Source organism: Pyrus communis, chromosome 15 (assembly GCF_041283825.1).
Source record: "Pyrus communis isolate YQ-2024b chromosome 15, ASM4128382v1, whole genome shotgun sequence".
In the NCBI taxonomy this organism is placed as follows: domain Eukaryota; kingdom Viridiplantae; phylum Streptophyta; class Magnoliopsida; order Rosales; family Rosaceae; genus Pyrus; species Pyrus communis.
In genome coordinates this window covers 623,054-647,089 of record NC_142579.1, presented here as the reverse complement: position 1 = coordinate 647,089, position 24,036 = coordinate 623,054, and the positions used below count along the sequence as shown (strand labels likewise).

The following is a 24,036-nucleotide window of genomic DNA, read 5'->3' as shown; positions in this document are numbered from 1 at the left end:
ATTTAAGTTTTAATCAAATTATTATTGAAAGGGACTCCAGGATTTTGATTCAAGCAATAAAACAAGGGTGATGCTATCTACACTAATTTTTACTTTCTACACACCCCTTGTTAATTTGTCTTTTCTTCTTTAATAAATTTCTACGATCGGAAATTAAAAGAGTGTGAGAAGTAATGTGAGTTAGGCCAATTAGCACAATACACCATCCCCGCCTTGCACCCAAGTTCGTATGTTCATCTCCTTAAATTAAAATAGCTTACAATATTACCTTGTAAAAAATTAATCTACGACAAACAAACTGCACACATCGGAGGCTTATCCTTAATTATATGCACTTGTGAATGTGATGACAAAACCTTCTACTTAATCATATAACTTAAGCTTTTACTTTACAAAGAATGTAATAGAGCTGATTGAGCAAATAGGGTTTCAGCTTGTCTCCAGCATCTCAACACCAAAGCGACGATCTTCTCTCGGCATCTGGTCACGAAACAATTTTCCGGTTTGTCAATAACAAATACCATCATTCCGGAGCAGGTTATAAGTCAATGCCCGCAGATTTAAGACACTTCGAATGCAAAGATTAATACTCGTTCTGAATCAACTCTAGCATGTGATGATTAGTGCTTGAGTTGATGGCGTACCTTGATAAATCGAGTACATATTTGATGTGATATAATCAGAAGGAGCTCCATGCGTCCCAGTTTATCTTTCCGTGATGAGATTTATCAAGTTCTCGAAAGGAATATTTCTTTAATATCAGAATTATGCCGATCTGAGGAGCTCTGGCCTTCAAAATTAAGGCAGTGCAATTCTCTCTTTTGTCATCACCTGCCGTTTCTTACATGCTGAAGTAGGGATTCTGTTTGTCCATTGTCACTGTTAGCTTTCTTGGTTTTGGTCTTGTCCAGGCGAGCTTTGCGGACAGCATGTTGTATTTGTTTCTCATGCTCCTTGAGCATCTCCTCAATGTTTCCTCCAGGGGGCATCAATGGTCCAGAGTAGTGAATCCGGTTCTTCTTGTTAGCATAACCCTGATACCAAACGGAAAATGATTTAGTATTAATCATGTTAAATATTAAATTCTACAACGGCAGTAAACAAAGGTGTAGACTTTTAAAATTAAACATGGAATAGATGAAAATGGTAAACTCCTTTACCATTGCGGACTCCTTCCCAGATGGCTGTTCATCCTTCTTATGGGAAGACCTTGGCCTTTCCAGAAAATGGCGGGACCAATCATGTTTCGCAGAGGAATCCCCATTGTCTAAATAGTTATATCTTCCATTCATCCGCTCCTCTGGCCAATGTGGATTTGCACTTTCTATATTACCATCAAACCGTGAACCACTTCGAACTGAAGCTGAATTAGAAAACCTCGATGAGTGGGCAGCTCCACGATACATATAAGACTTCTGCCTGCTAAACTCCGCACCATTCTTAGAGTGGCCAGATTGCAAAGATCCAAATGCACTTGGGTGCACTGACTGGCCAGAATGGGAGAAGGCATTTGGTGCTGCTCCTTTGGGAGGCTCAATAGGAAAGCCAGAGCCGCTATCCTCTTCCGGATTGTACTTCTCACTGATGCTTTTGGGGTTAGCCTGTCCTTGTCGCTTCAAGATTAGAAAATACATACAACAAAATGTTTAGAACCTAAATAAGTAATTCTTTGCAACAATTTGAGTTTTGTATTTAAAAACATGAAGATATAATTACAAACTTGTAAGGGAATAATACCTGTATTGCATTGGCATCTGATGCTGGCACAGCCTTTGAGTCTTTGGAACTCCCACCTTTCCCACCAGCTGCTTTTCGCCTGGTTCAGACGAGAATAATTTTCAAGCGCGAGTAAAAACAAGACTGATCTTGACTCAAAACACACATACACATCTCTTTCCATTAATTAGGTGGACTCTTGTTTGAATGTGTGGTGCCAGATTAACATCTTGGCAACATAACATGTGAAATATCTAGCAAGAGAACATTATTCTCTCTGTATATAGATACTCTTTAATGGTATGAGTAAAGAGATTTCGTAACCAACGCCTGCACAAGGACCTGAAAATTAGTTAATACAATTTGGAAATGGCTCACCTTCTAGCTTCCTCGTCTCGGAGCTTGGCATCAAACTCCTTGCTCGGTGGGTACTTGGGCAAACTTGATGGATCACAGGGAAGAGGCAAAGATGTGAAGAACTGGGAAACAAAAATAAATAAAAATAGATCAGAAGTAAGATCTAATTTCCAAAATTGTTTCCAATTGACAAGATCACAAAATCCAACGGAAATAGGCAGCATGGTTTCCAAAAGCAAAGAAAACCCGTGATTACCTCACTCTGAAGGGCAGAAGACGCTGTTCCCCGACCTTCAGGTTCTACATCTAGAAGAACCTCTAACAGGGCCAATGAGGATCGAGGGAAGTCCTTGAATGTCTCAGCAACGCATCGCTTGTAGGGATGTGCTGGTTTAAAAATAGTTGCATGTGGCAATTTTGATCTCTTCCAGTATTCTTCAGAAGGTGAGCCACAAAGTTTGAATATCTTATGTAGTTGCTCCACCTTCAAAAAAAATAGACAATGAGATCTCATCACAATCAAATAGCCATTGGTATAGTTGCTAGATTCATGTTAGAGCACAAGGGCTTAACCATACAATATGACATTCATTAGAATCTGGTTACATAATACGTTCGAATCAGCCAAACATCAAGCTCATGCTCTTGAACGACTAGAGTTGCATCTCAGAGTAGTTCAAATTCTTCATGCTTACATTCTAAGTTACAGCGCATATATTTATCAAATGATGGTGGGAAGAAACAAAAAAAGAACAATGCAGTTGTGGCCTATTTCGGACCATTATGGAAAAACCAGTTATCAAACACGTAAGCAAGACTTTGTGTTTATATTCCCCTCTCATACCGATAACACATTCACACACAAAGATACTAAATTCAAAGTTTGCTGTTGGGAGTTTAAGATGACTGAATATCTAGTTTTTTTTTTTTCCACATCTAATACATGTAAAGCAAGCGGACATAAATATAAATACGTTTACAGTTTTAGGTGTATATATCATGAAGAAGCTGGGAAAAATACCTCTGTTCTTCCTGGCATGATAGGCTTCCCAGCAAATAATTCTGCAAGAATACAACCAGCACTCCACAAATCCACAGCAACCCCATAGTCTGTAGAGCCAAGCAGAAGTTCAGGTGGTCGGTACCACAAGGTTACTACCCGACTTGTCAGGGGCTGCTTTTGGCGGGGTCGGTAAAAGGTTGCTAGCCCAAAGTCAGCAATCTTAAGGTTGCCATAATGGTCGATCAAAAGATTTGATCCCTTGATGTCACGGTGCAAGATACCATGACTATGACTATGCTCAAGTCCACGAAGAAGCTGTTGCATGTAACACTTAATCTGCAACCCAGTGCACGAACAACACATGTCAACAGCAAGAAAAGATTAGTCAAACGTCCTGCTACTATAATAAAAATAAGATCAGAAGGATGAAAAGACCTGTGCTTCAGTGAACTTGACTCCAGGTCGTGCTGCAATCCCTGCAAGATCATGCTCCATGTACTCAAAGACAAGGTATAAGCTGCCCGAAACCCTTGATGTAATCAGACCTTCAAGCTTCATGATATTGGGGTGATCAAGCCTACGCAAAATAAGAATTTCTCTCGCCATAAAACGCACACTTTCTGGATCCATATTGGCAAATCGCACCTTCTTCAGTGCAACTATTTTGTTTGAATCAAGATCACGGGCTCTGTACACACTGCTGTAAGTTCCTTGTCCAATCTGCATTATACGCAGAACAGAAAAAAATCACTAGAAATAGGACTAAAATAAAATGTCCTTAATGTGGACACCGACAAGAGAGGAGTAGTTTCAAACTTCTTGGTTTCATGTGGTTCTCACAAACAAGGTATCAATGCAACAGTGAGCATAGATGGGATCCATTAGTACTGTAGGCTTTGTAGCTGAAAACTTCAATAAGAAGTAGATAGTTTTAGTTTTTTTTTTTTTTTTTTTTTGCAGTATGAGTGCATCTAACCTACTTTAAAATCTTGATATGCATGATAAATTTACTATCAGAATGCTATTAAATTTACCATCAGAATGTGCAAGCATATATATCTCCTTACAAATAAAAATCTACTGACACCACCTGACAACAATTGTAAGCAAATCAATCTGACAAATTAAGACTTTTCTAAAGCATGTCACCAAAAAACTAAATGCGCATTATGCTCTTGGTACAAACTTAAAGCAAAACTCCAAAACAAACCCCAAAATTTTAATTTACTCCGAAAAGTAAATGAAAAGAATCAGAGATTCACAATAAACATGTAATATTCACACCTGAAATTTTTTAAATGTAGGAGACGTAATACATTGTTATTAAACGAGAGGATTACAGATATAAAAGCAAACAAACAGACCTTCTCTAATTTCTCGAATGAGTCTGCCTTGAGAGGCACCCATCCATTAATCGCTTCACCTGCCACTGCAGTCAGCCAAGAAGGCCATCCAGCAACAACTTGTGCACCTCTTTCTCCATTTCTTACGCTGGTTATCCTAGTCAGCCCAGACGGTAACTTTCCCCCACTTGCCCCACCCTCCATGAAGGGTTTTGTGGGTTTCTCAGCAACCACCATCTTCTTCTCCCCTTCATCCGATGAAATAGGAGTTGACCCTGCATTGTCTTCTTTGTGGGGATTGGTTATCAACCGCGCAGTTGCATCAGCCCCAACTGCAGCTTCTGACCGTTTTGAAGACTTGTTTGATTTTTGTTCTTTGTCTCTACGATGATTCTCAGAAACGTACTGATTGGCTGACCTTCCTTTAGAGCAAATGCAGCCCATTATTCTACTTCACAGTCCCTTATTCCAACAAGAATACTGCAAAATTCATATATTTCCCAGTGCAAAACGCCATTTCTCAGGCCGAGATTTTTGCAGCGAAAGCATGTAATCCGATCAGCATTGCATCACCACTTTCAACTGATCAATAACTTAACTTCTCCAATCAACAACTTCTATATAATGAATGCACCCTTCGATTAGTTCTTGAATACGAAATGCACGACCAGCAGTTCAACTCAAATTTCTACAAACCAAGGGAAATGGCAAAAGTATAACTCACAAAAGAATCCAGATCTCCGAATCGACGGTTCTAAACGAATACCTACCAAGAACAACAAAAGTATAACTCACAAAAGAACCCAGATCCCCAAATTCAAGAAAACTCCACCAATGCCAACAACCCAATGAGGGGATTTCTCCACACTACCAGTTGATATTAAGAATCACCTAATGTCAAATTCACAAATTACAAAAACCCAGATCGAAGACAAGTCGTTCAATCAAAATCAACCTCAAGCAGGAAACTTTTTGTCAAAAAAGGCCAACGCTTTTTATCCAGTGGGAATTAGAGAGAGAGAGAGAGATGGAATCAAACCTGCAGAAAGAATGAGAATTGGGGAATCAGGCAATGCAGAACGGAATCAAATGGCGGAAAAGGAACAACAGAGCGACGTGACTAAGTAGCGAAAATTTCTGGGGCCAATGTGGTTAATTCCATAAATAGAAAAGGTAGGTAAATTCCAACGAAAGCCATCCAAGACTATTACTTTGAATGGCAAATATTTACCCTTTTGGGAAATTCAAATGTGGGTTATGACAGACGAGCAACGGGGAGATTCTAGAGAGAGAGAGGGGGGGAGGGGGAGAGATTTTAGGATCTGGAATTACGATGAGCCAGCCAACGATATTGAACTCGGAAGAGGCAGAGCTCTCTCAGACACCATTCCACTCTGTTTTCTTCAACAAAGAAACCGAGCAAGTTTTATTTGCTTTGCTTTCTGTTATTGGTAGTTTTAGAGAGAGAGAGAGAGGGAGAGAGAGGGAGAACTTAAAATTTACGTTCGAACAAGAGGCGAAGAGAGCGACATACAGAAGGAAGAGAGAGAGAGATACCACACGGGTAGAGAGTTGAGGTTCTGCAACGTGGCGACATGTGGGTCCAAGATTATTGGTCCCACAGGAAGATGAATGGGACAGGACTAGTCAAGGTCCAGAGCATTTTTACTTACCACCATTTAGTGTGGTATATGCTCATTATCTTATTTATCATCATTAGATGAATTTGAATTGCGAGATTCGTGTAGTGGATAAGCACAAATATCAAAATTCAAACTCATTTAACAATGATAAATAGAATAGTAAGTATACACCATACTAAATGGTAATGAGCAAAAATACACTCGTCAAGATCCATGCTGTCTTTCTTAAAATTTAATATCGTTTTAAAATTCGTCTTATTTTTTTTAATATTTTTTTTAATCGAGTAATTGATAACTGTTAGACAAAAGAACATGACATAATGAATCTCATTCCCATAACTACGTTTTCAAAATTGAAATCCAAATTTAATTAAATGAAGGGGGGTGTATGGATAATGGTGCAGACAAAGAGGAATTGTACAAAAATCCGAATAAACATAAAATTGTCAAACCTTCGTCTCAAAAATTGGCGCCAAGACCTCAAAATTCATGACTATTGTATAGTTCTAGTTGATGGACATTTCAGCTAAGTTTTCCTCTCCCAGGTAAAATGTTCTCCACTTAACCCAGTTCACTGATCTGATTTAGCATTATCACGGCCTTCATTCTTACATTCATGTGTATTCCTTTTAGTTGGCTCATAGTCTTTACATTCTTTGAGGCAAGCACGACACATTGAAAACCCAAAAGTCCTCGGTCATTAAGACATAAAAAATAACTTAATCGAACCATCGTCTTAATTGTTTGATTTAAAGATCTCGCAAAAATTTACAAAATCTCTACACATACATTGTCTGTTGACAGCCTCTAACAGTAGCGCGCATGCAATCATCTTTCCTCACAAATCTTCTCTTGGCATTAAGACTGAAAGAAATACTCGAGCCAAATCATGTGTTGGCGTGTCCAAACGTCTCTGGAAACAGTGGAAACAAAATTTCAAAGGAAGGCTTTGAGCAATTTCTTCTTTTGCTTTGACCAGATCCTACCATCTCCCTTCAACATACCTTTAATTTAGCAGAATATCCAATCAATTCAATCCTAAATACCAAACGAAGACTAAATTTTGACGTGCAAAATGTACTAAGAAGAAATTCGTGTCAAACCCTTGAAATTAGCTCAACATGACCTTTGGCTGGTGGCGACTAACAAAGTCATTGTTGAACATGAACAGTCTGAACACCCCTCTAATTACGGAGAGATTTTCTCATGTCACCGAACATAGCAAACATTTATTGTACAACGATATGACTGGTATTAAATCTTGGTTGCATGAGAGAATCTCTCCTAATTATAGCTCCCCTCTTCAGCTCAATAATAACAGTAAGTAAATTACCATCACGACGTACTAATGGTGCAGACAAACCAAAGATTCAAAAGCAATCACGAAGAAGCTCACAACAGAAATTACTAGCGGAAAGCAGCGTCTCAGTGTCAAACCAAAGATTCAAAAGAAATCACGAAGAAGCTTATTGGCGAAAAGTACACTGTAACTGTCTTTCTTCGGCAACTTTTGATGACTGCAAGTTTTACATTATGCTCAAAAGTCCAAACGCAGGAAACCCATATGAACCGAAACAACCTAGAAAGTCCTCGAGTATTTTCTAATTTCGTACATGATTGACGGTATGGACACTAGATCCTTGTTGAGAGCAGACCCACCAACAACCCTCTTTATGCAATCCGAGAGCCTAGTGTAATAGAGCAACAGCTGAGTCAATGCCGCCCTCAAGATCTCCATACCACACAAGAAGTTGCTGAAAGAAGTTATGACGTCTTTGTGCATCAGTTCGATTGCAGCTTTCCATCTACTTGCAAAGTCCTTCACGAGGGGCTCAACCTCCGCAACAGTTATAGGCTTCTCAGAACTAGCGCTTGGATCCTCCGCTGATAAGGAAATTGCAAATAAGTACATTAATATAAAGAGACTAGAAGGGTATAAGACGCCAAAGCATTATTCATCAAAATACTTACAAGCTCGGGTTTTAACAAACTTGATTAAATCACCAAAATGCTCTAGTAGTAGTTCTTCCTGCAAGGAGAGAGGTGAAAGCTTAAAACAAAAGAAGCAAAGCAAAACCATATACTGTAAAGGGAAGAAAGAACAAAAGAGGCTATACGTTTGCGTTATTTCTCCCATTCTCATCATTTTGATTACAATATACTGGTAAGTAAGAGAAAGCATTTGATTGGCTAATGGCTATAAAACCTAATTTCTTCTTAATTTAAAAACATATAATCTATAACCAATTAACTTTCCCCTTAAAGCTTCCTGGGTGAATTAAAGGAAATAACTGTTTCCACTGATGCAAATCGTTATCCCTTCCTATCTATGAAAAACGGACCATTACTTTTATAAGTAAAATCGACTTTTATCAACTTCATACTTTTACTTGATATGCTTCCATTTATGTTCTTGTTAAAAACTTCTAAAGAATACGCAAGCAATACCGAAGTTCCATATCAAATATGAATTAGAAAGATAAAATGTTTAGCTGATACCCAAACTCATATAATGCAACCTTCAATTTGCACCAAAACATTATCTGCAAGATAGATAGCACGACCAGACACTTACCACAAATAATGCCGTGTTGCTTTTCAGAAGTTCCTCAAAGTGCATTTGAATTTTACCACCTTCTGGATCAGCTTCCTAGTATTCAAATGACAAAAATTGTAAAAACAGCAGCAGCCAAAGCATGCAACTGATACAACTGAGCATGTTCAAGAAATCTTGCCAGACGCTTAAATTTCACCTTCATGTTGATATAGATTCCTTGATGTTCCTTTTCAATTTTGAAAAGACAAAAGAAACTAGAAACTGAGTTTACCTTCAACACAGCAATCGTCATATCATAATTGTTTATCAGAAACACAGTTTGTAGTTTTGGTTTTGGAAATGATTTAGCAAGCTTGATAAGCAAGTCGTCAATAGCCATTCTCAGTCGCTCCAAATTTAATTCAAGCTGCGAATCATGAAAGGATAATTAAGCCCATGAAGTGATCAAGAATCTTACTGAGCATTAAGTTTTTAAGTTCATTTTCTATATCTAACCTGCCCATCTCCATATTCCACATTGAGGTGGATAAGTGAAGCTGTAAATTCAGCATAACGCCTCATGACATAGTGAGGATGAACATCATCTTCCCACAATGTCTTCACATTTGCATTCCGCAGACTGTTTAGATGCAGGTCAAACACCATCTTAAAGCGAGGCCATAGGGCAATATTGACCTGTTAATGTTTCAAATCAGACGGCAAAGTCATTACATGCATTTATGATATAAGAGCCCAATACAAGCTGTGCTTTCAATATGATCCACTTGAAGAAACATAAGTCAATACTAGCAATTTGTAACTCTCTCTTTACATTTACCTATCGTCAACCATCTAAGAATACACGAAAATGCATGCAGAATGCAGATGACAAGATTAGAATGCAGACAAATTAAGGACACAAACCTTATCAAGGTATGAGTCCAAGCATGGAATACGCCGCCTAGACATAATGAGCTGCAAAGGAAGGAAAAAGAATCAGAAATAGAATATCTTCTAGCAAACGCACCACAGAACACAGGTTGAGGGTCTCATTAGAATGAGAATTGTCCAACACTTTCTGTTCAACATCTATAGCCAAGTGACATGTGGCTATGCCACATAGTATGCACAATATGACCATGTCATGAGTTTGTGGTACAAACTACAAAGTAAGAACACTCACATCAGGACCAAACCTAGAAAAAAAATGCAGACAACATGGAGGCCCAAAAAAGTTAACTGATATTTAAAACTATTTGGTTTATTTATATAAGAAAGTTAGAAGCACAAGATTGATCCGGAGAAAGCACAAGGAATACAAGAAGCATGGACAAGTAGTCCATGAAACACCTCAAAAAACAAAAGAAACACGACAAATTAATGAGAAAACCTAGACCAACATACAGACAACCAGGTTAAATAACAACTCTGGACATGATTAAACTCCTTTACAAAAAATATGATCTTAGGAACTGGAACACTACCTGGTGCTGGTGTATTATGCGAATCATAAGCATTACCCCAATAGCATCGTAACAATTTGGAAGTATTGAATTGAAGTGCTCGTCAATTACAGAAAATGGGCCTGGCATTAAAAAACATTAGAAGTCATCAAAATGAACCAAATTTTCAAAAAGAAGCACAGTGAGATCTTCAAAAGATCCAAAGTGATCATCTGAATCTAAACACAGTCACCAGTAATGCTTTAGAATTTGGGAGAAGTTTATGCTCTTTGTACTTATAATCAGTATGCATTTTGCCAAATATTTAACCATAAGAAGATGAATTAAGAATAGCTGTCAGATTTACCTGCAAAAATTTCATAAAATATGGATTCTTCACCAAAGAAATCATCGCAGAAATGATACCTGCATATAAGAGGGGAAAATTGTGAAAACAAATATCATTATTTGATCAATTTTCCATTAGCATTTTAGAAACCATTAATGAGGAGCAGAGGCAAACTCTAGCGTACTCGGAAGTAGCAGTATCCATAAGTAGCTTGTGCAAGCTCCTGAAGAGGACCTCGTATGGATACTTGATGTTGCTGGCTTCAGCTATATGTGGAATCAATGCAGGTTCCTCAATTTCCTGGTAGATAGCAAAATTCAAACATGACATGTTTTTTTACATGCAAGATATATAAAGAAAATGCCATTATAAGAAAACTAACAATAGCTGCCCATTACAAAATCATCATCTATCACATTTATACCAATTGAACATATAAAAATGGAGTATAAGACGAAGTATAACAATCCTTATCAAAATTAAAATACTCACAATTAAAGAAGTTAAAGATCTCCTCAATTTGATTATGACAACAGATTTAAAATGTTGATCATTCTTCATTCATAAAGGCATGAATCATGATACAATGATCAACATAACAGAAGAGCTCCTCTGTTGCTCCAGCCTATCTTGCAATTTTTATATTCTTCAACATATATAGCAGGCTGTTCTAACATGTAATGTCACATTGCTAAAATAGTGGGACAAAAATGGCAACATTCAGCATAATAATCACTATGCCATAAATAAGTTACACAGGTTGCATTAGTTTGTTGATAGTTTTTCGCAACTATTTTTATGAAAAAAGGAAACAACCCTTTAGCAAAGATAATAAAGTTAATATCATTTTCCCATGGGCTTGTATAAAATTGGATTAACGAGTTAGTTGCAGTAACAAAACCTTTAAAATTTTTCTCCTCTCCCCAAGGGCAAAGACAGCAGACCGGTTCTTCAGTGGTTCCCTTCCTCTTAAAAAGAGACTAGTGTTTCTAGTCTCAACACCAATTAAATCACTAGATGTTGCTATATCTAACTGTAATTTCTCAAGTGCTTGAATGTAAGCGCGGAAATGTGCACTGAGAACCTGCAAAACATATAACTGAACTTCAATATACTACATACATTATCCATTTTCTTTTTGCCCCATTTTTTATTAATGGGAAAAGATGTGCCATTATCAATTACCCTTTACAATAGTATTTATAGCATAAAATCCAACTCCTTTAATAAAGCTGCATTCAATGTTAAAATGAGGTACCAAGGAATGAACTTCAAATATCAGGGTCATTTCAACCATGCAGAAAGGCCCTTTTATATGAAGTTATGAACCTTAGAATATTAAAGAAAAAGGCCAATTGTGTATAGAGTACTGGTGGGACAAAATGTAAACAGTTTAAAACAAGGTAATGTATAAACATGCAGCAATAGAATAAAACAAAGTATTTGTACACTATTTCTATGTTGAAACCAAATTTTATAAAATAGAGAATATAGCACCAAATTTAATCAATCAATTAACATGTGAATAAATAAATTTGTGTTTTCTCTTATGCCCCTCTTGTTAGGAGGTTCAAACATTAATTCCTCAGTAAATATGTGTTTTCTCTGCATATAGGTTTGCTTTTGAGCATTTAGCCATGGTTGACTAGTTTTTGACTCCATTCTTTTCTATCATCCTCATTCTTCCGCTCTAAATTTCTTCAACGACTCCTTGTGTCTCTATTAATATTAAAACCTGTAAAATACATAACTAAAAAGTCAGTCCCTTAACTCCCTCCTTCTACCTAACAGATCATTCGCTTCATTCTCCCCTAACTTCCCCTTGCATTGGATATCATAGTACAGTTGCATAGGGCAGCTAAGTGTATCAAAACTCTGACCACCATGAGTTTCACATCTCATGTAAGTAGTTTTTTTTTTTTTTGGGAATTTCTGTCCTCAAAATGACAGGAAGGCAATGCGTAATTTGGATGTCAGATGAAGCAATGAGAAAGGCACTTGGGTTCCACTTAAAAAACAAGACTTTCTAAAGACTTTTTGATGAAGTTGGATACAACCTGGAAGTAAACATTTATAAAGCTTGTAATCTGCTAGTAAACAGTTATAACCTGTGTAACCAGTACCCAAAAAGACACAACAGAAAAAAAAGAAATAAATTTGTGAAGCATTTTTTATGAAGTAGGATACTATCTGCAGTTAAACATTTATGAAGCTTAGCTTCGGCTTTGATGGAAGTATTATAGATCAACAAAATGTACAATCAAAATCACCTAATCCAGAATTGATAATAGAAGAAAACAGAGAGAATTTTAAGTTAACTGGACAATGAGGTTGTGACACTCCCTGTTTATGTATGGTAATTCATCTAGCAGTATTCTAGTTCTTCAATATCATAATTCAAAGACAGGTCATCATTTTTAAAAGTATTGACCTTGTTCATTGTGTCAATGTATGCTCCGCGAACCTCAATATATACATCCTTGCCATGTTCCTTCAGGAAGGAAACAACATACCTACATTGTCACACTGGAATCAGTCAAATAATAAATCAAACAAAAAAAATAAAATCATTCTGATAACAATATCCATACACGCCTAACAGATACCAGCACTCGCACCTGAAATAAACCCAAAACAGCATGCACATTTAACAGATACCTATGTTTGGCAGTGTCACACTCACACATTACTGGTACATGACTGAATGCTATATTTATACAGAAACAATATCACCATGGAGAACTTGTTCTGAACAGCTCAAGGAAGACTACTTTTTACAATCATTTAGCACTACCAACACATAATCCAGAAAAAGGATAGTAGGAGTGGGACACACATAAAAATGACAGACTGTATAATCCAGTTTCTCCTAATCTTAAACTCATGAGACAATCAAATAGTTTCACAGCCGGATTTATCTCGTACGATCAAACTCATAAGTGAATCAGATAGTTTCCCGGCATCAAAATAATAAGCAACATAACTTTTACCCAAATCCTCTAATATCCCATGTAAATAGACCATTATCCTTAATAGTTGCTGCCACCCTGAATATCAGCAACTGGGGCTGTCAATGGGTTGGTTCAATGATCTGAATTCAACTTGAATTTGATCCATTAATATGTGATATCAATGGAAACCAACTAAATAGAATTGAGAATACTGTAAGAAACTACTCACTTGTACTTCAAAAGAACATTCTGCTGAAGGATCTGGATATTTGTTTTAGGTTTTCTCAATGCATAAAGCTTCTGAACAATGAAGTCAAACACCTGTGGAAAGATAGATATAGACAGATGAAAACTCATACATTATGAATCTTTTGTAGAAGAGATGGATCATTGAAATTAAACAGCAGCATAACTTGACAACAACAACAACAAAGCCTTATCCACTAAGTGGGGTCGGCTGTATGAATCCTAGAACGCCACTACACTCGGTTTTGTGCCAAGTCTAAATCATGCCTTGACTGGTTTAAATCATGCGAAATTAACATTTCCAAGAAAATAAATACAAAAGAGCTTGAAGACCTAAGAAAGTGATCAATATTTTCAAATACTGATATAAGACCTGAATTAGTTCGAAACCTAAGATGTGACCAAGTTTTTTACAAACTGATATAAGAGAACCAAGAGTTAGCTCAAAATAATGTACTGAACAATGAAATAAAAAAGAATTCATTCTTCCGTACATAATTAGGGGAACACAATAGAACTCAAATACTAATCCATAACAACTACGAACAAGAATTCAACTAAAAAATTGTCTATATAAAATATGTCAGTTAAAGGTTCTTGCTATAGAGAACGCGGTTAAAGACAGATGGAGAGGTTATTTTCATAATCTTTTCAATTAAGGACATGAAAGGAGTACTTCTTTGAGGTAGTTGAGTAACTCAGAAGAGTGTAGAAACTACTCCTTTTACCACTGAATTAGGATGTAAGAAGTGGTTGTAGCTTTGAAAAAGATGAAGCATAGAAAAACAGTGGGCCCAAAAACGAAGAAGATGTCAAATGAGTGACGAAAGAGCACTCTGGTGCCTATCTACAAGAATAAGGGCGACGTACAAAATTGCATTAACTATAGGGGTATTAAGTTAATGAGTCATATAATGAAGCTCCGAGAGAGAGTAATTGAGCATAAACTGAGGCAAGAGACAAGGGTCTCGAACAACCAATTCGGGTTCATGCCAGGGCGCTTTACCATGGAGGCAATCCATCTCTTACGAAGATCGATGGAAAGATATAGAGATATGAAAAAGGACTTGCACATGGTCTTTATAGATTTGGAAAAAGTGTATGATAGGGTCCCAAGAGACATTCTTTGGAGGATTTTAGAGAAGAAAGGAGTACAAGTAGCATATATTCAAGCTATAAAGGATATGTATGATGGAGCAAGGACTGCCGTAAGAATTCATGAAGGACAAACCAAAAGCTTCCCCATAACTGTAAGGTTACATCAAAACTCATCTTTAAGTCCTTACCTTTTTGCATTGGTAATGGATGAGTTAACGGGACATATTCAAGATGATACTCCTTGATGTATGCTTTTCACAAACGATATAGTGTTGATAGATGAAACTCAGGAAGGAGTAAATGCGAAGCTTAACCTTTGGAGAGAAGTGTTGGAATCTAAAGGTCTTCGCCTAAGTCGATCAAAGATAGAGTATATGGAGTGCAAATTCAGTGCAAACGGAGGCCCAAATGAGTTAGGGGTGAGGATTGGAGACTAGGAAGTACCAAAGAGCGACCGCTTTCGCTACCTAGGATCTATCTTGCAAAAGAACGGAGAATTGGATGGAGACCTCAACCATAGAATACAAGTTGGATGGATGAAGTGGAAGAGTGCATCCGGCATGTTGTGTGACCGTTGCATGCCACTGAAGCTCAAGGGAAAATTTTATAGGACGGCAAAAGGCTGGCAATGCTTTATGGCACGGAATGTTGGACGGTGAAGCATCAATACGTACATAAAATGGGTGTAGCGGAGATGAGAATGCTTCGTTGGATGTGTGGGCACACAAGAAAGGATAAGATTAGGAATGAGGATATCCAAGGTAAACTAGGAGTAGCCGGAATTGAAGGAAAGATGAGAGAAAATCGGTTATGATGGTTTGGACATCTAAAATGAAGGCCTATTGACGCTCCGGTTAGAAGATGCGATCACGGGACAAAGGTTTAGGGCCGAAGGGGTAGAGGAAGACTTTGGAAGAGACTCTAAGAAAAGACTTAAGAGATCTAATGGAAGACGTGACACAGAACCGAGCGCAATGGCGTTCTAGGATTCATATAGCCGACCCCACTTAGTGGGAAAAGGCTTTGTTGTTGTTGTTCAAATTTCAGCTTTTACCGACCATGGATTAGTAGTGTGCATGAGGTTGTAACCATATCATAACTACAAACAAAACATTGAGTGCATAACCTGGTAGTCTAGACTAGAGACTGCGAAATCCCTCCCAATAAATTAGTTACTAGTTAGTAGACAAATACCTCAATTACATTGCTTCCCATATAGCAATGGACATACTCACATGCGCACATGTTTAACTGGCTAGGATGACCAATTTTTGTCACAAGACCACTAGATTTTACTCCTAAGAGGCGTTTACAGTTCTACTGACATAGATCAGGCATGTATGATAAGAACATACAATTACACAAGCAATTAGGTGATCAATATCAGACAGTTTATCTAGCAACTCTAGTACCAACCTTGGAAACTGCTTTCTGTCGGAGTTTTTCAAGCTCGGGCTGAACATCTTTTAGGGCTTTTGAAGTTTTAACCATAAGATCTACTTCTACAAACTTGAGCTTCTTACTTAGAATCTCTAAAGTTCTCATATATTCATCATTCACCTGGATAACAACGACACATTGAGCATGTTAACAGCAATGAAAGAAAGACAACACAACATAATACAAATTCAATATGCCAACTAAAGAACATGTTACTCTCCATTAAGTTTCACTTAAGAAATGATACAGCTGAGATTGTGAGAAAACATTCTTGTCAAGATTATAATGGCACTTTTTTATCATATACGAACAGAAAAAAACGTGAAAAATGATGATATTGCATTTACAAGGATAAATTTAACAATTAAAAGAATAAGATATACCTCGCCTTCAACAATTATGTCTACCATTCTTGGAGGGACTATAATATCTTCAACAAACTTTGCCAATTTTGATTCTGCCACCTGTTAAATGAACATAAACCGGTCATTCATATAAGAAACAAGAAGCATATGGATAAGAAGCAGACCAACTATGCCTACCATCAATTCACCTTAATCAATAATGATGATTTACAGGCATTCCATACCATATTATCTGCTAATCTAGTAAGAAATTTGTACAGATATTATTCCAACAATTTTATAACACAAACCAGCAAGCTACGGAGGAGCATGCCTCATCAATACTCAAAAGGTTATTTGTTAATTGAACTCAAGAGAAGCAAAGACATAGAGCTTTTTATACAAACAAATGGTACCTTGCGATTCTTCAGCTTCAAACCCATGTCCATAGACTTCTCCTGAAGAATTTTGATGTCTGAACTTATTGAACCAATCTCTGACTGGAAAAGAATTCTTGAAGTGTTAATGACATTTATATAATATATGTTAAGGGTGAGGATAATTGACAAACAATCCCCTTAAAATTCTATGGTTTGTTGTATTTATTTAAGGATAGAGTGGCTGATTGCATGTTGTGCTTATTTTTCAGATCACTCCTTGTTCTCCAGTCTTATGCTTATGTTTTTAATAGAAGCTCTTGCTTTAAATTTTTTTTAAAAAAATATTGGAAATAAAATAAAATCTCAATGCAAGAAATTGAAGGTTAAGCAACAAGACTTGAGGAAACCAAATATGAAATTAATAAACCAAAGGAAAAGGAACTGGAAAAAGGAAATGGATATCATTTAAAATGCATGTAATATTGGAAATTTATGTGCTTTTGAGTTGTATCACAGCTGAAATGATACTAGTATTGTTTTCGAGCATAGTTGTGGGATAAAATAAAAATTTAGAAACCGTTTAAAAGAAACACATACTTTATTAATGAAAAACTGGAAGAAAAAAAATATAAAAGTCCATATATCTAACATAACACCTTCAAACTCAAACACTGTACATTCTTTTAAACACCTCCACAATCAAGAAGAATACACTAATTAGAATTTTAGAATATAACTAAAATGGAAATCAAAAGTGGATTTTTTAATGCATTCCTATTAAATCACTGCAGCAAATATAACTGACATGACTCAAATAATGGTACTATACATATACAAAGTATTTGATTGAAGCAAAACTTTATACGCTGGTCAAAAGAAGGAATATTTTTTTCTGTAAAGTAATCCTCCTAGAGATATTGACGAGGGTTTTTATTTGGGTATATATGTTTATGTTAAAGAGTCATCGTTAAATATATTTTCCGCAAACATAAGTGAGAAGCCAGAAGTCTTTCTATCAATATAAGCAAAAGAAGATACAGTCATTCTGTGAGTGAAAGGACCAATCTACCTGAAATCCACTCAGAAGAGTTTCCATCTGTGACAAGATGCTGTCACAATCACGAATTTGATCATGAAGAGATACCAGATTATCACTTTCTTTAATATAGTCCTGCAGTATTGCATAAAGGAAGATCCGAACGATCAAATTAATTATTCCCAGAACCTTATCCACTATATCCACTATATATATAAATTTAATGCAGGAAACTACATGGGAGCCATGCATAAATGATTTTCACAAAAATTAATAACTATGCACCATAGAAGAAGCATTTATGCTGAAAACAGCGAAATTTGACAACATTATTTCCAAATGCACCAAAACACAACAGGATGAAACCAAAATCTTAACCCTTCACAAATTTTCACAGCCTCTTCCAAGAAAAATGAGTACCTCTCAGAAAAGATTTGAAACACATAACAAATGTTTGATAACCAAAACGAGAACAGTTCACCGTGAATAAACCTTGTTACAAGGTAAATATGGTAATCACAAAAAGCTCAAGGAAGTACACATTTCAACAGGAATATTAACACTATCTTATTTGCACATATTATGCACACAAGCACAGCTACTCAAGTGAAACAAAAGAAAAAGAGGAACTATTATCACGATATCAATCACTCGATAAATCTGTTAGAAATAATTCAACTAGGGAATGCACAAAAAATAGTAAAGAGAATGTGAGCGAACGAGAACCTGGATGGAGTCCAATTCAACTTGTCGTATATTGTTCTCAACCCCCTTTGTATGCTCCCGAAGTTTCGTGCCTTTAGACAATATGTTTGCAACTACCTACATTAGATGATATATAGTCGAAAGATTAATGCATTTTAGTGATAACCACAAGACAATATATTCCCAACTTTCTACATCAGATTCAGATGATAGATAGAAGAAATATTGATGCATTTGAGTAGTTCATCACAAGTAATAGAGCGACGAAATTACAAGGAAATTACTGTATTCACTATTCACACAAATTACACATAAGTATTAAAATGGGATAGGTGTCCAACCACATGAATCCTTATGAACTAACTAGCTTATTTTCAAAATGTAAATAAGATCATATGAGTTCTCTGACCAGGAAAAAATCACTTCCAGGAATTCCATTTGTCATGAGTTCATATACTTCTCCTTAGTCAACGGATAATTACATTTCACAAGAACCATTTTCAAAACCTCAAAGCACAGAGAAAAGACCATTCTCTCTTATCACAATAAACAAAATACCAATTAAAAGAAATACGTTGGAACCATGTATTGGAGCATTAAAGAGCATGGAAACTTGAATGTTACTCACATCATCGTGTTTACATTCTTCCAATTCTTGCTGCAGTCCTTCTAACGATATATCATCACTGAAAGGTGAGGAAAAAGTTACAATGGAATCATTTCTGAGATGATGCACTCTCAGACTATAATTTGAAATTCTAGAATACTTATTCCATCTGTCATCAACATACTCAGCATAATATGCGGCCGCGCCGCACATGCATTTCAAGTAAGCAATTTAATTTGCACGCATAAACCTCTCTAATGTTTGTGCATGGCATTACTCATACATGGGTGAATACTGATTCCTAGTGTAGTATCCAATAGCTGTTAGCCAAAATTTGACAATGTGAACTCAATACATCAACTATGTAGATATACGAAATAAGTAAATACCTGCTTGCATCCTCCTCAACGGTCAAGTCCCCAACGAATGCACCCAAATCGAAAACCGTTTTCTGAGCATCACCATTGCTCACATCATAAGAGTCTCCCTGCAAGCACGCAAGCACAATGCCCGCCAAATCGTAATTTAACACAATATTTTCAAAATTAGGAAGCAGATCATACTAATTAAGCTGTTGCTTCATCAAATTGAGCAATGTAAGGTTTACCTCTTTGTTGCTCGAAACATAAGCCATGTTGATTGTTGAGTGCAAGTGATTAGAAGACCCAGAGGACCCCGGCGATGAAGAGAGGTGCGTCTCAGTATACACTGATTTCAGAGGAGTTTGACCGGAAACAAAGCTCCGGCGACGGTGAGGACCTCAATTCCTATAGGGATCCGTGAAATCGAGATTTAGAAAGAAACCAGACTAGAAATTAAGAGCGAGAAGGAAGAAGGAACAAAGCTCCGGCGACGAAGCAGAAGAAGAAGAATCTGAACCGTAATAATGCGGCAGCATATGGGCGTCGGAGTGAAAGTCTGAACGTGGAGGAGGAGGACACACTCTGAACCTTTATAAGGAGGAGGAGGAGGAGGAGGAGAAAAGATAGAGAATTCCGTGAATCCAACTTCAACAGCAACAACAAATAGATTACTGATCATAGGGGCATTTTGGTAATACTATTAATTTCCTTTCGATTCATATGAGTTAATACACAGTATATATGGTTCAATAGGTTTCATATTCTGATTTCACATAGTTTTAACAAATAATTTAATAAGAATCTGATTATGATTCCTCATCAATCTAATTTTTTTTCAATGTAATTTCTCTCAATCTGATTACGAATTAGTAAACAGCTAGGAGTTTAAATATTTTGAAAGAGTTGTATTCGATTAACATTTTAAATAAAGGGTGATTTTGTATGAAATCAATACAAAATTATCATATTGATAATAGATCAACAATATTTATGTTAATTATAAATAGGTCAATCATGTATTGTAACACTTAAATGCATTTAAAATAAACAAAAATTACAAAATATGCCACTACAGTTGGTACCCACTCCAATCGACACCCCATTTCTCATATTTTTTTCATATTTTGGAATGCGTTAATACGAATCAGAGCAGTGTCTGTTTCTTGGTTCCTTATTTTTCATCGCTCACACGCCTTCTATGCTTCATTATTTGCACGACTCTTTATTTTTACATTTGGATTCATACACTACAATATAATGTCCGTTTCCTATTCTATTTGTCTTCTTTTAAATTTTGATTCAAAAACTATAGTGCAATGTCCGTTTCCTAGTTTTTTTTTTTTCTTTCTTACATTTTGATTCAGACACTGCAATGTAGTGTCCGTTTCTTAATTCTGTTTTCACATTTCTATTCAGACACTACATTACATTGTCTATTTCCTGGTTATCTTCTTTTTCCCGTCATCATTTCCACATTTCACGGAGTCTCCCTTGACCCATAAAATTACTTCTTTAAGACAATATAAATTTCATATCATAGAACAAAAGGAGATAGAACCCATCAAATTAATCAAAACACAAAAAGATTTCAAACCCAAAAGAAGAAAACATCAAAACCCATAAAATTCAACCCCAAATTCATCCCCCACAAATGCTCATCACGACTTTACCTATTTTGGGCTCAACAAGAAGGCCTTGCCAGTGAAAGATAGCGGCAATGAGGCGTATGTATTGAAATCATAGCTTTTGGGGTCTGATTTTCGGGTCTTTTTTCTCCTGCAGGTGGTGGCCGTGGTGTGGTGCTGTCGAACAGTCCCACCAAGAACAAGTTGCTAGATTGAGAGTGGGAGAAGGCTAAGAGAGATCGACGTGGTGTCTTGGCGGGGGAAGATGGAGCGCACATGACGGCTTGATTGCATATTTCGCAAATCTGGTTGGCAGCTAGTTGTGGGGTGGAAGAGAAAGGTCGGGCAGCATGTAATCACAATTTTTTTTGAAAAAAAATGAGAGAAAATGAGGGAAGGGTAAAATTGTAACTATGATAATGCCTTAAAGCCCATGTAACATTTATCATTAACCTATTCCTAATTAACAAAAATATATCATTGAGTCCATAACAAAAATATGTCATTGATATATGACTAAATAGTAGTTTTTGTTAATCTTTGACTAAATTACATTTAAATAAATTCATAGACCCTTTACCACAATGGTGGAAGGATGTTAAGTTGCATGACAACGTGAGTTCAAATCTCGTCAGTGACTAATCTGACATTTAATTTAACAAAATCTATCTTTTGACACACAAAAAATTATAACTATATTAGTGACACACCCCGACCAAGATCGGAGCGTGCTGGCCGTCACACGAAGGTGACGTAGCCACGTGCACGTGCGGAAGCTAATAAAGTAGTAATATAAAAGTACGAATAATTAAAACTAGCATACAAGGTACTAAAACAAGTGCTAGTAAGTGAAATACAATTTCAGAGCAGGTCTATAGCAGCCCAAACGAAAACGACAACAGTAGTACGCCCGAAGGCGACCCTACAATGGGGAGTGTCTGTCAGAAACGCCGGAAAGCCCTCAGGGGAAACCACCGCAACGGCTAAGCAACTAGAACCTGGAGGGGCGCAAAACAAAAGCGTGAGTGGGCAAAAACAAAGCTCTTTGAAAACCATTTAGCAAAATACATTCTAACCCCTCGCCGTAAAACCTGTATACTTCCCAGAAAATAAACATATAACCGTATGTATAAACATGCAAAACATGCTCAAGGGTATGCCAATCATGCTCAAGATATGCCATGTCAAAGCCTCATAATGAATGTAAGTGCCCAGGTATAAATCACATCAATAGCATAACATCTGGCAGCCGGAGTCACCTAACGTAACCTGTACGGCTGCATCTAGAGCTCAAATCTCAACTCTATAACTGAACCTGCCCACGAGTCGGAACCACTCAAGGTGGTATGTACGACAGGCCTGGGTGTAACATATATATACGCTCTAGTGCTACGATCACGTGAAGGCTGTGCGAATAATTGCGGGTCACCTACGAGTCGGAACCACCTAATGTGGTCTGTACGACAGGCCTATGCACCTAACTTGGATCCAAGCTGAGCGTGTGGTGCGGGAAGTGAACATCACGTGAAGGACTGTGCCCTACTCTGGGCGGGAGCACTAACACCGGGGGTGCAGGTTATGAGCTCTCTAAGTTTCTCAAACTACTGCTGAAAGTAAATATGAATACCACTTACCTGGCACTTACTTGTGCGTCCTCAGCACCCAATATGCATATATATGTATGCCACTACTAATGAGTGCAATGATGCATAAACGATAATAATAACATGCATGGCATAAGGCAAATAACCCTTTTTAAATCAATTTCTGGGAATATAAATGTATATAGGTATATACGGAAAACAAAAGCCCACTCACTGGTATGTAGAAGGGTCGTAGCCCCCCTGCCTCGCGTGTGCACGCTCGTCCTTGGGGTACGTGTCACCTAAATGCGAAACAACTATACAAACGTTAACTTTAAAGCACATAACCCATTTCTCGTAATAACTTCTCATACATTGCTCAAAATGGACAAATGAATATACCAACGTGCTCTACACAACCTCAGGATCACAACCATATTTTTAAAATAATTTTCCTCCGCCGCACGCGCCCCCACGCGCCGGCCAAGGCACGGACCTACGCGCCCCCCACGCGCGGCCACGTGCCATGCACACTGACGGTGTCAACAGACGCCGTCAGGAATATTCCGTTAAACTGACGGAATATTCCGTTAAACCTAACTGACGCCGTCACTGCCGTTAGGAATATTCCGTTAAACTTAACGGAATATTCTCCTTTCTTCTCCGGTCTACCCTCGCCGGACTCCGGTCGCCGGAAAACTGGGGAAAACTTCAATTTCACTATTCTCCTTCGTTTTTCAACCATTTTCTATGATTCTTGTACCAAAAGAAAGCCCTAGACTAGTAGAATCACGTTACACAACTTTTAATAGCTAAAAACCACGCGATCATACCTGTCTCAAAACTCAAAACTCGGCCAACTTCGAACCAGGCCTTCCCGACGTCCAAATTCGTCCAACGAGCTACTCCGACGCTCCTTAGGACCTCACCAACACACCTACGAGCTCAGAAATCCCAAAAACTCAATGTATAAACTTTGCATGAATAGTACTCAAATCGGCCATTGTTGAATCGACGTGAAAACCAAGGATTTCTCACCTGAAAATGGTATGGCTGTGCTCGCCTCGACCTCACGAGTTCAATGGTGTAGTTGGTTCCCTCGATCTGCTAAGGTTTGAGGGTTCTTGATGTGTGTCCGTACGTTAATGGTGGAAGAGAAGAGAAAGAGAGAGAGACACGGGAGAGACAGAGGGAAAAGGAGAGTGACTGAGTGTGTGAGTGTGTGTGTGTGTGGTCCAACACATGCCACACCACACAAAACAACCCACAA

The 24,036-nt window shown here is 37.4% G+C and overlaps 2 protein-coding genes across 7 annotated transcripts; both read right to left on the bottom strand.

Moving 5' to 3' along the window:
• Positions 1 to 213: 213 nt before the first annotated feature.
• On the bottom strand, positions 214 to 5,946 carry LOC137744399 (putative serine/threonine-protein kinase At1g09600). Of its 5 annotated transcripts, none has more exons than XR_015957033.1 (10): positions 5,459 to 5,930; positions 4,441 to 5,107; positions 3,512 to 3,796; positions 3,095 to 3,412; positions 2,330 to 2,557; positions 2,095 to 2,195; positions 1,738 to 1,816; positions 1,161 to 1,613; positions 645 to 1,034; positions 214 to 480 (listed from the first exon to the last, which is right to left on the bottom strand). XR_015957033.1 is itself a non-coding variant. In XM_088686438.1 (9 exons), exons 2-9 carry the CDS (start codon positions 4,861 to 4,863, stop codon positions 828 to 830), a joined length of 2,094 nt encoding a protein of 697 aa, XP_088542564.1. In that variant the 5' UTR covers positions 4,864 to 5,185; positions 5,459 to 5,859; the 3' UTR covers positions 214 to 827. The 5 variants fall into 5 exon arrangements, 2 of the variants coding, with proteins under 2 accessions (XP_088542564.1, XP_088542565.1); XR_015957032.1 differs by having other exon boundaries at positions 4,441 to 5,185; positions 5,459 to 5,859; XR_015957031.1 differs by having other exon boundaries at positions 4,441 to 5,946.
• A 1,500-nt stretch (positions 5,947 to 7,446) lies between these two features.
• Positions 7,447 to 20,285, bottom strand: LOC137713487 (vacuolar protein sorting-associated protein 52 A). 2 transcript variants are annotated; one of them, XM_088685111.1, is made up of 21 exons: positions 20,076 to 20,285; positions 19,804 to 19,963; positions 19,586 to 19,683; positions 19,218 to 19,275; positions 18,611 to 18,706; positions 17,918 to 18,019; positions 16,885 to 16,968; positions 16,508 to 16,588; positions 16,101 to 16,244; positions 13,570 to 13,661; positions 12,821 to 12,902; positions 11,291 to 11,473; positions 10,574 to 10,689; positions 10,408 to 10,466; positions 10,083 to 10,183; positions 9,523 to 9,573; positions 9,115 to 9,294; positions 8,891 to 9,025; positions 8,638 to 8,712; positions 8,034 to 8,091; positions 7,447 to 7,946 (listed from the first exon to the last, which is right to left on the bottom strand). In XM_088685111.1, exons 2-21 carry the CDS (start codon positions 19,828 to 19,830, stop codon positions 7,642 to 7,644), a joined length of 2,127 nt encoding a protein of 708 aa, XP_088541237.1. In that variant the 5' UTR covers positions 19,831 to 19,963; positions 20,076 to 20,285; the 3' UTR covers positions 7,447 to 7,641. The 2 variants fall into 2 exon arrangements, with proteins under 2 accessions (XP_088541237.1, XP_068308890.2); XM_068452789.2 differs by having other exon boundaries at positions 19,804 to 20,269.
• Positions 20,286 to 24,036: the final 3,751 nt, after the last annotated feature.